Here is a 12,209-nt window from a genome sequence, read left to right as displayed (position 1 = left end):
GTATATATTAAGATTGTATTTACATGCAGTATAATCTTACATATTTTATTTTATACTAATTCTTAATTTCTTTCTGACTTCAGAAATCAACAATCACACTGTGACTAGGACAACATACTAATTCAATTCAGTTTATTTTTATAGAGCGCTTTTCTCACGCAGTGACGCAGAGTGCTTTAACACAGGGATAGGGCAAGAAAAACAAATACATCAGATAAGAAGCAAAGAAGACAGCCGATTACTGACTATCATAATATAGTACTTTTATAGAGCTGTAAGTATGTCTACTGGCCACGGAGAAAAGGAACAAGAACTCCCAACTGAAAATCGAGGGAGAAAAAGATCTCCGGGGGTCCAAGGGCCAGTGGCTGCCCACCCCTCCTGGTCATTCTAGATTAAGTAACAATTGTAAGCCAGTTAACAACTAATAATGATATTGTTGCTATATGGTATCTTGAATCCCCAGCTCAGCATGGAACATTTTGTTCATCATGGCAGTTGGTCATCATCTTCAGTCAGCATGGGATGCATCTGTGACCACTGGCCGGCCAGCCTCCTCAATGTAGCGACACAATGCTCAGCTAGAAGAATGAACGGAGTTAGTAATTTGTAACTTAAACAAGTCAGTTTAACATCCATTGGTGTAAAGGTAGTAAAAACAAACACAGACAAGTGGAATTACATTTTGAGGTGGAATGCCTGAATGAACATCTAAGTCTTTAGTCTGGATTTGAGGACAGAAACAGATGGGACATTTCTGACAGTAAATGGTAGACTATTCCACAGTTTCGGTGCTCTATAAGTGAAGGTGTGACCTCCTGCTGAGGTCTTACTGATCACAGGTACTTTAAGGTAAGCTGCATCCAATGAACGAAGATATCATCCTGGGATATAAGAATCAATAATCTCACAAAGGTAAGATGGAACAATGCCATGTGCTGCCTTATAGGTCAAAAGTAGGATTTTATAATCAACTCTAAAAGTGACCGGGAGCCAATGTAATGATTTAAGTACCAGGTGTTATATGGTCAAATTTCTTAGTTATAGTGACAGTTCGCGCAGCAGCATTTTGTACCACCTGTAGACTGGATACAGTTTGGACAACCTGATAATAAAGCATCACAATAGTCCAGTCTGCTTGAAACAAAAGCATGAACCAGTTCCTCAGCATCCTGTCTACATAGGAATCACCATAATTTAGCTATGTTTCTTACTGAAGGAAGCATGACTTTTCAGAGCACTAATATCCTTTTGTTTTAAAAAAAAAAAAAAAAAAAAAAAAATCATTTGGTTTTACTAATTTGTGATAGTGTGGCTTTGAGTCAGTCTGATTTAAATATAGACTTCTACAGTAACTGGACTAGTGACTGTCTGGTGAAGGAAACATCGATCTGCGTTCCCTCAATACAGACATTACAGGTTTGCAAACAAACAGTGTCTCTGCATGTTCTAGTGTCAAACAAGCTGAATGAGAGCCCGAATGCTGTCTCCTTTTCCACGTTTCATCACCCATGCTGGGTTTTTAGCCTGTCAAGTCTACCCTGACTGTGCTCCATGCTCTGAATGGTTTCTCCGTTGCCCGGTTGGCCCTAATGTGAAGCTGCTAATGAGCTGTAGACTGATGTGTGTTACAATTCCACTGGCACTGCAGGGGGGAAGGAGCAGAAACATCCAGACATACTAGCCAATAATAAATCTATTGGTAATTGTTTATTAAATCATCTCCCCACATAGTACTGCAGAGAAGGGGAGAGTCCAAATTGATGACCCATGCACCTGTACTGCCAAAGTGTGACACGCACACAGCTGGCTGTCCACATGATTTTTCAGGCCAGGGCACCTTCTTCCATTACTCTATGGTCCAATTCTGATGCTCACATGCCCGTTCTAAGCACTTTCAGGGGTGGACAGAGGTCAGCAAGGGCGCACTGACCGGTTTGCAGCTACACAGCCCCATACGCAGCAGGCCGCGATGCACTGTGTGTTCTGACACCTTTCTGTCATGGCCAGCATTAAGATTTAGAGCAATTTGTGATACAGTAGCTCTTCTGTGGGATCAGACCAGACGGGCTAGCCTTCTCTCCCCATGTGTATCAGTGAGCCTTGGGCACCCATGACCCTGTCGCCCGCTCATCGGTTGTCCTTCTTTGGACCGCTTTTGGTAGGTATTAACCACTGCATACCAGAAACACCCTGCAGACCTGCCGTTTTGGAGATGCTCTGACCAAGTCGTCTAGCCACCACAATTTGGCCCTTGTCAGAGTCACTCGGGTCCTTACACTGGCCCATTTTTCTGCTTCCAACACATCAGATTGAAGAACTGACTTCGCTTGCTGCCTAATATATCCCGCTCCTTGACAGGTACCATTGTAATGAGATAATCAATGTTATTCACTTTACCTGTCAGTGGTTTTAATGCTTTGACTGATCAGTGTATACACGAGTAAACACCAGAATTGCTGTGTTCTCTCCATATTTGCATGGGTGTTTCTGGGTGTTCTAAAGATGTGTATTAAGTGAATTGTGACTGAATTGTTCTTAGTTGATGAATCTGTGCACTGTGTTGCTTTTTTTGTCTGGATGGGTACATTTATTTATTTTTTTTAAGTATCTTAATGTAGTGTATCCAACACTCTTGCCTTGAATAAAGGCTTCTGGAAAATATGAATGATTAATGACTTCTTTAATACACTCTAGACCCAATATAACACAGAATCACTTATGCAGTAAAAAGCTGGACCCCAATTCTGACCCACTCTTTTGCTTTCGCTTCAAATTTAATCGATTCGTGACTTGGAATCTGTGCTTCAGTGGCTGGAGTCAGAAAATGTAGATAGAATTCAAATCCATTTGAAATCAATTATTGAAATTGGAAAAATGTAGAAATGGGACTCAAAGGAAATTACTTCACTCCTTAAGACAACCACAATATAAAAGTATGTATTGTGTAGACTTCATGTGCTTGTATTAGACAAAATGAATGTCTTATTTCTACAGTCTTAATCTTTAGGTGCTTCAGAATGTTTTTAAATAGATGGTGTACTGTAAGTTTTTTTTTTAAATGTGTTTTCATTTTTAACAAACACCAAAAATATGAGTGAAATCTTTATTTTCACCATCAAAAAATGAATGTGATTACCACATATATATAGTGCCTTGCAAAAGTATTAAAGCTCTTGACTGTTACTATTTTCAGCTTTTAGAGTACAGGGGTTTTAATACTTATGCAAGCAGCACATTTAAATTTTTAATATTTGAGGAGAAATAACTCATTTTGGCTTTTAGACTATTACCATGAAATATGTAGATTTTAGTAAAAATGGTGATTGGGAGAACAGTTATATGTATATTTTGAAATCCAAAAAGTGGTACTTTAATTTGCCTTGAATACTTTTAATACTTGTACACAAGGCATTATACATTTTTTTCTGTTTTTGCTTATTCATGTCTGTCAGTCAATATTTGTAGTTATATCCATTATGATGGTGATTTCTGACAAAACATGAAACATGGGAAACTTTACATTAAAATATGTAAATTCTTTTATATGAGGACTCGCAACTCAGTCCGAAATGTTAATCTTCCCCACCGATATCGGATCTACAGCACATATCATATATGAAGTACGTGAGTAGCAGAGTTATCTTCTGGAGCTCTGAGATGGCAGAGGTATGCTGATCTCCATACATTTCTTTCTCGTCTGTCTGTCTGTCTGTCTGTCTGTCTGTCTGCAGGTCTCGTTCTCACCATCGTCGATCGCGCAGCCGCAGTAGTGGACGGTCCAGTCACAAACACAGCCGCAGCAGAAGCAGATCGCGGGACCGCAGCCGGCGCAAAGCCCGGGAGAAGGAAAAAGAGAAGGGACGCGACCACACAAGAGACCGTGACCGAGGCAAGGAGAAGGCTAAAGACCGGGGCAAGGAGAAGGAGACACGTGCAGACAAACAGGGGTATGGCGTATACTGTTGTGGGGGCACACAGCTAAAACACACTGAAATACACACATGCACAGAAGCTGAGGGATGGATAAGTCTTTTCTCGGTCCCCTAGAAAAATTCACTATGAAAGTAGAATGGATATTGTGGGAATTCCTGTGAGAGGGAGGGAGAGACAGAAGAACCCATCCATCTGTGTGTGTGTATATATCACTTTAAATCAGATTCAAATATTATTTTATTGTATTTCCCCCAGTTGCTTTGTTCTGTCCTTAAGTTTACCAGCATCCCAACAAGAATGGTGATCCCTTTTGCTCGCTGCTGCTGTGATTACAGGCCCAGGTGTAATATGTGACAGCAAGGACCTAACTCGGTCAGGGTCCTTCTTAGCCACAGTGGCGTCTTTTTTCTTACCCCCTGTGACAGACCGTAATGCAGTTGGGGGAACGAGGGGCCTGCCAGGTCTAGGAGTTGCTCCCATTGTCAGGGTTGCTGAGTGCCTCATCTCACTGTATCCTCCAGGCCCAACAGTTTTCCACATTCACATAGGAGAAGAGTGAAATTACATATGTGCCAAGCTGAGCTTTTCTTCATATTAACCCCTCCATCCCCTATTGTTAAAATGTTGTAAAACACGTACAGTACTGTGCAAAAGTCTTAGGCACTTAGATGTTTCACAAAAATATTTTAGACTGTTATTTAATGTCTTCTGCATTAGTGTCAATGGGAAAGAGCATATTTAATATTTCCAAACAATACAATAAGAGTTTCTACACAGTAAGAGTTTTGTATGTCGTTAAAGATAGTAAGTATATATACACGCACGCACACACACATATATACGCACTCTGTCTGAAACCACTTATCCCAAGCAGGGTCGTGGTGAGCTGGAGCCTAACCCGGCAACACAGGCCACAAGGCTGGAAGGGGAGGGGACACACCCAGGACAGGAGCCCAGTCCATCACAAGGCACCCCAAGCAGGACTCAAAACCCAGACCCACCAGAAAGCGGGACCCGGCCAAACCCGCCACGCCAAGTGGTTGTTGACGATGGATGGTTACTAAGCTTTGTAGGGAGTTTATTAATTAAGAGCATTGTTTTTGGACGCATTCTCACTTTACAGCTTTTTTTTCCCCAAGTTTTGAACAGTATTGTATATATGTCTTATTTATTTATTTTTTGCTACTATATATTTTTTTAGATCCGTTGGCCCATTCTTCCATTTCTCATTGTTTTAAGGATATTAAAGCCACAGCGATAATGATCCATTCTTCCTTCTGACCCTACTTGGCTGAGGAAGACTGCAGAATGCCTCCAAACCCCATGCTCTATTTCATCAGTCCTAGAGGTACACTTTTACAAACCAAAATGAAGAGCTGAACTGATCCAAACAGCTGCGTTAACAGGGGGAACTCTGGTAAAAAACCAGAGGCGATGACTTGTTTGCCAACAGCGTGTGTTGTGTTTGATTCTACCGCAGTTATCAGCACTGAACATGCTAATCATCCAGTGTCAGCTACACTGCAGCCGTGTGACCTGTCAACCAGGGATTTCACTAGCGATAAACTTTTCTCTCCAAGCTTTGTGGTGCTTACTGAAATCCTGCTCCTTAGTTGCTTCCTGTTTAAGAAGGCACAGAGATTGGAGAGCCTTTTACATGTGCCTCTCAGATGTTACGTTTGGCACCTAGGTCCCACTTTTGATACATCAAATCACTTGTGCTTTCAGGGCAAAAAAGCTAACTTTGTGTTTGTTTATTTAGCTTTGTGCTTTTAAAAAAAATTTAAGCCACTCTTCATTCTACTTTTCCCTTTCTGTCCCAAGGGACAATTTAAATTTAATTATTTCTAGCATTCACACAATTAGCTGAGCAGGGCAGCGGGCATCCAGCTGGGAGATAATTACATGGCGTCCGCCGGCGCTCATCTTCGTGCCCTGTAGCTCCAGTGATCGTGGCGAGACTGCCACCAGGTCAGGGTCTTTATCATTAATGCATCCTTGCCAGCCCGCGGCGCCCGTTGCTTCCCAACGCACTCGCTCCACTGGCCTGGCCACTTCTGACAGTGCCGTATGCCTTCACAGCACGTGAAAATGTGCCATTTCATTTAAGGGTTTTTTTAAATTTTATTTTTTAAATGCACCACTCTGTCACTGCAAAAAGTTAATTTGTAGGCCCAGATCTTTGTGATTAAAGGGCCTTATAGTATGAGTGAAGTGGCTGTTTAATGCATGACGCTAACCCAGAAAGTCAGTGCATCACAGTGCTCGTACTGACAAATGCTCATTGATTTGTATCATAGAAAGTGTGGCTATTATGTCTTTAAGCCTGTCTTAGGTACTTGTAGCTTCCATGTGCTTCAGCATAATCATCTAATAGTCAACTAGTTAACGGCAGCTGGTAGCATAATGGTTAGAGCTGCTCCCTTTAGACCAAAAGGTTGCAGGTTTGAATCCACGTCCAGCTGTAGTGCTCTTGAGCAAGGCAATTACCCTGACTTGTTCTAGTAAGAATTACCCAGTTGTATAAATGGGTAAACAATGGTAAGTAGTTTAATGTTGTAAGTTGCTTTGGAGAGAAGCATGAGTTAAATGAATAAAGGTAAACTATCACAGTGGTTTGCCAAGTTTCGGTCACCAGGGCCACATTTTGTTTCAAGGCCATATATATCCTCTTGTACGTGTACAGACGCACTTCTCTACTTCTGAGTGATCTTTTGTTATTACTTATAGTTAAAATATTTATTTTAATAGATCTACGAAATGGACAAGAATACCACATTATTTTAGCAAACGCAAGCAGCGTTTCAGTACTTAATTCTACTAGTAACGTGTGATTCATTGATGTAGTGATTATGCTGTAATAATAAAAATGATTTTGAAAGTAGTATAAACTACAACACCAATGTAAAAAGAGAAATAATGGGGGCGATGGTGACAACTGAAATAAGGATTGTAATAATGATTGTAATAATTTATTCTAAAATGAACTTGTGTCATTTTGACATCACTGCCGGAGAGGCTCTGGCACCGGGGAACCAGAGCGGCAGAAATCGGCGCTCTTCCTGGAGCATAGTGACAGCCGGATTAAAGCCGTCGCTGAAGCGCTCCAGGTGCCTGTTTAGAGCTGTCACACACCTCTGTGTCAGCCCTGCGCCTCTAGTTTAGTCACAATTTACCCCTCCTTTGGAATAAACATATTCGTTGCTGTTTGAGGCAAAAATAAAACAAAATTGCCTTCCGCACCTCTTTGGAGCCTGACAGCGATCGTGCCTCTTTCTCAGCTTGTCTTGTCTGCTATCTCTCTTGTCTCCTCCTCTAGCAAGCCAGGAAGTCGTTATGCTAATTTTGCCCATCCTACCCCCCCCCCTCCCCCTTTTCGCACCTCGCCATTCATTTGCATACAGGTTGCAGAGTTCGTTGGTGTGGCGCATTCGCCTGCACCCCTTTAAAGTGTCTGTTAGGATCAAAGGCGGGTGCTCTGATAGCTGTTGCCTGACATAGGGGCTGTGTGTGGTGTTGTTTTCATTAAACATTTATCACACTTCTAATATGACAGCAGGCAACTTTGTGCTCGGGCTACGTGTTTTCATGCAAAATTCATTGAAAAAGACGAGATGCTGTAAAGAGATCTTGTTGCCTTTCACCAATGGCAAAGGGTAAGTGTGTGACTGCGGGATTGACTTTTGGATCGCGTAGGGCGTTGTGGGTACACAGTTGTAGGGAAGCAGGGAATCCAGAGTGCAGTGTTTACTCAAAAAGCTGCTTGGGGACAATTGCTTCGCAAATAGGAAGAAAGAACAGCAATGTGTAAGGAGAATGGTCACAATATTTGCTTACAGTAAATGCAGGTCAGGCTTGCGTTATGACTCTGAAGTCACTGAACTTGTAAGTAGGAAGTTCAGCCTATATAGCAGGGAGTGTGTAACACAATAAACATTTAGCACAGCCAGAAAGCTGCAATTACTCCAGACAGAGCAGGCAGGACTTTGCAGGGGGTGCTTATCAGAGAAGAGTTGCTGCTTCTGGGCTATCCAGTCTGAAGCCGACCCAAGACTCTGAACTTTTCGCATTGATTGAGTCAAGCGATGCCTCATTTGCGTTAATGCTTTTAGTATAATGGCCTTCACAGTGTTGTGTTCTACACTCCATCATGCATCATGCTTCAGGTCTGACCCGTGAGTGTCATCATGGGTAGACATAAGAACTATGCGGCGCATGTGTGGATGTGTAAGAAATGCACCGGTCTGTATTCAGATATCCACACGCTGCACACACAGCTGCAAGCAAGTGCATACACAGTCTCTTTGCAGCAGACTGAATAGTGCAGATATTCTTCCTGACATTGGACTGCCATTGATTACTTTGGCTTGCCTGTACTTTCAGAGCAAGCTTTGATCTCATTGCTCGCATTTCAAAGTTTGTTTGTGTCATGCTCTTAGAATTGTCTTTCTTCATAAAAAAAACAATAATAACACCTACTTTTGTGTATTGCCTTGACCTTTACTTTTATATGGATTCTGTGTATGCTTCTGGAAATCTCATCTGCCAGGATATTTCAAAGCCCACGCGTGCGAGGGCTCTGTTAAGTTTGTGTGCTGTAGTGTTTCCACATAAGTGGAAACTGGGTAAATGAGGGTGCCATGCTTCTGCTCGTTCGGGCAACCTTGGCCATTTGGGGTGAGAGCATCCCGTAGAAAAACCAGACTTGTGTCACCAGCGCATAGGTGATGTTTTGCCAAAACGTTAAAAAAATTAATAACAAAAAGTAAATTCCATTCAGGGTGAATCTCTCACTGTGGTCATACCCCTCCATCATCTGTAAGCTCATTAAGACCAATAATACAGGGAGAGATGAGGAAAGAAGCCCAGTGTGCCTAGCAGCTATGGTTTGTTGTGATTGTGTGGAGTGCGTCTCTGGGCCTCGTGCTGCTCCATTCGCAAGACTGTAGGCTGTGTCTGGGGTGGGAGAACTTCAAACGCACGGGAAGGTTGCTCCCCCCCCGCCCCTCTCGCAAGGAATTAAAATCAATGAACCTTAAGTATGTGCGTTTGTGCGCTGAGGGAGCGGCCGGGAGCCGTGTGGCCGAGAAGACCTCCCTTTCGGGTGGGCGCCTCAGCGATCTTCCTGCTGGCTCCCGTGGATTCTCACCCCCGCGTCCAATGCAGACAAGGTGGTGGGGGGGTAGGTTGGTGGGGGGCGTCAGGGAGCAGGCCCCAACAGTAGTATATCAGTCCATTTCCCCGGGCACATGCAGTCTGTTCTCGCACACAAATCCCCCCTGATCAGTTTAATGTGAAGGGGAAAAAAAACCTGTCTCAATAACACTGAGAGCTTTGTTGCCCCTTGGCAGTAGTGTAATTTACTGTGTGTTCTGTAGATGGATAATGATACAAGAATTGGTAAAACACAGACCCGCTCACTCGATTGGAAAAATTGTAATTAGACACATAGAAGAAGTGGGTCTCCTTTGACCGATGACGCGCGTGCTTTTTTCAAACTTCTCTACCTTTTGCTTGTAGCTGCGAATCGTTCCCCTGTGCCTCGTAACTTATGGCTCGGAGTGGAAGTTGTATGAACACCAGCAGAAAGCTCTGTTAGCAGCTTCACTAAATGAGTCAGTGTTTGCTCTCTCATTTGAGTGAATAACCTCTACAGAAAAATGAGAGGAGCTTGTGAAGCGGAATGCTGATTTGTGGAAGGAGTTAAGGAGTTTTTCAGCAGACCAATCTAAAAGAAGATATCAAGAGAATTTGATAAACTTGTCAAAAGGGCAATTCCTGTTTTTATTCACTGGTGCCAACTTGTGCCAGTGTGTCAGCCACTTTCTCACATCTCCAGGATGCTGTAGCATGGTTGTATGCCATGCTCCTCCCCCTTCATATTGATTCCCAGAGTTTCATTCTGCTAGAGTGGCTAAGCCATGCAGTTACCAGTAAGCTCCTCCCAATGGCATGTGATGAGATACCTGTGCCAGGTGGTGTGGCTGATGATTTGAGATCATCTTTGGCCTCAGCACAGTTCCACATCCACTCACTAGAAGGCATAAAGAGATACAGGCTTTAGGCAAACTGATTCCACATGTAATTTCACCAGATATTTGCAGCTTTAGAGGTTGCTGTAAAAATTTAGATGTCCCCGATTGTCAAGTCAAACTTCCTCAAAATCACACACCGGTGAAACGGATTGAACAGATGAACTAGTTAGGGTGTGTGGGTCATGTTTACGGTATGTAATTAATTGTGCTTCCTCTGAGGAGGTCATCTGCCTTTCTCTTTGTGCTTCCTCTACTCTCTGGCACTAGTGTTTTGAGGCAATAGTCCTGCTCCCATTTTTGTGGGAAACAGCGGAATGAAGACGTTATGGAGAAAGACAGGAGAATGCTCAGAAACTGAAATTCTGTGGTCTCGATTATGTTGATTCATCGTATCAATATTTGTCCATTTTGTGCAAAGTGGATATGGCACCCTGATGCAGGTTCTTTGTGGATGCCGGGCCTGGGGGACGGGCCTGGCTACCGCTAATCGGGTGAGACACCCCCAGCGAGCGATAGCGGGCTGTGACAATCCACTTAGTACGCACTGTAATCTCTTTAGCTGTTCAGGGCAGTTAAAGGGGGCACCCGCACACGCCGGCAGCCGCAGGGGTGTGCCAGAGCGGACCTCTACCCCCCTTGTGCCTTTATTTCTTAATGTGTTTACAGTTTATGTTGGTGTACCCTAGCGGGTTGTGGTTGCAGAGGTGGGGGGGGTGGCGGATGCACAAAGGAGTCAGTCCCAAAGCTGGATGACACTTCCCAAGCAGGGCCAAATGAAATCTCCCCAATCCAATTAGGCTTCAGTGAAGCTGCCCAGGCCATGCAACCCCCATATCCGACCCATAACACGTAATCAGTGAACATGTTATATTGCCATCTTTTATGGGTGTTTCATCAGCAGACGGAATGATGGGAGTTTACCGCTGATGTTAATTTGGTCTGCTGCTGTGGTTTATGGACCAGACAAGAGGAGGGGGAAAAAGAGGAAATATAATCCAAGCACCAGGTCAGGGAAACTAAACGTGACAGCCAGCTGGGATTTAGGAGGGTTATGTAAATTTCCTTGTCAACAAAGCATGGTTTCACTGTTTTCGGCCTTCTCAGCTTTTTTTTTCCCCACCTCCTCTTTTCTTGGTCACTTTATGGATGGTTGTTGCCTCTTTGCATCCTTTTGTGTTCCGTCAGTTTTAATGAGGAGCAATATTTAATGGCTTCATGTGTTTTTTTTTCTTTCTTTTTTTGGTTTTATTTCACCCACCTAACCATTGAGCGATTTTGCTCCATAGGCTGTGATGGCATAGTTTAACTATTCAGCATTTTCTTATTTATTTGCTAAGCAGAAGGCAATTAGGTGTTCACACTGCATTTAACACCATTACTGGTTTTGTGATTTGAATATGTTGTTGTGGAGCAGGTACTGCACAGCCATGCTGCCGTCCATGTTTGCAAGCACCCTGCAACTTGCCCACAGAGGTGACACATGGGTACCATGGAAAAACAAACACGTGTTCAGGCCAAAAAAGCTGCTCTTCCTTTCATACATAATCCATGCCCGCGAGACTGTTGGGGCAACAGCTTATTGCTGAGGAAATGAGGTTTGTCTCGCTTTGGTTTCACAGGCCGCTGACACCCATGTTATTGAACATTAAAGCACACAAAACTTATGAAACACGTCTCCCCTTTCCCCTTTTGAAATTTAGATTTCTTCTCCGATGTTTAATTCATCTCATGGGTAATTCCGTTCCTTCGGTGCATGGCTGTTTCTGCATAGGCACTGATGTATTCCACAGTTGAGTTATTCCTACAACGGAATATTACCTGGCTTCATAAAAGCGCTCTGATATCCATACGATCGTTTATAAAGCCATAAGTTTCCCCAGACTTGGGGAACTGATATTGTTCCACTGTAATGAAGGCCTATACAAAACTTTCTACATTTTTACGGATTGTAACCGCTTGCTTTTTACATTTTAATCATGAACTGCGTGAGGTGAGCTAGACTTTTATTCCAGAGTTGTGAATATCAACATTTACGTCCTCTTAAATGTCTGCTTACATCAGGGCCCGCGATCTGCCTTGATTTGGCAGTTTTCTCCTACGAGTTAATGCCGTCTCCTGCTCCCTGACACCTCCCTTTTGCTGTCACTTGCCGCCAACTCTCAGATGGTAGCTGTTCACAGCCTTAAGTAAACGGGGAACAAAAGCTTGGGGTGTGAGGGAAATGGTAGAGAAAAGGAA

The 12,209-nt window shown here is 43.2% G+C and overlaps 1 protein-coding gene across 1 annotated transcript in view; it reads left to right on the top strand.

Moving 5' to 3' along the window:
• Positions 1 to 12,209, top strand: part of rsrc1 (arginine/serine-rich coiled-coil 1) — a 108,651-nt gene that overhangs the window by 21,509 nt on the left and 74,933 nt on the right. The window contains exon 5 of the mRNA XM_018732478.1: positions 3,735 to 3,950. Within this exon, the coding sequence (XP_018587994.1) occupies positions 3,735 to 3,950 (216 nt within the window). The remainder of the gene's footprint in view (positions 1 to 3,734; positions 3,951 to 12,209) is intronic.

This window comes from Scleropages formosus, chromosome 10, assembly GCF_900964775.1.
Source record: "Scleropages formosus chromosome 10, fSclFor1.1, whole genome shotgun sequence".
Classification (NCBI taxonomy): domain Eukaryota; kingdom Metazoa; phylum Chordata; class Actinopteri; order Osteoglossiformes; family Osteoglossidae; genus Scleropages; species Scleropages formosus.
This window is presented reverse-complemented; position numbering and strand designations above follow the sequence as displayed.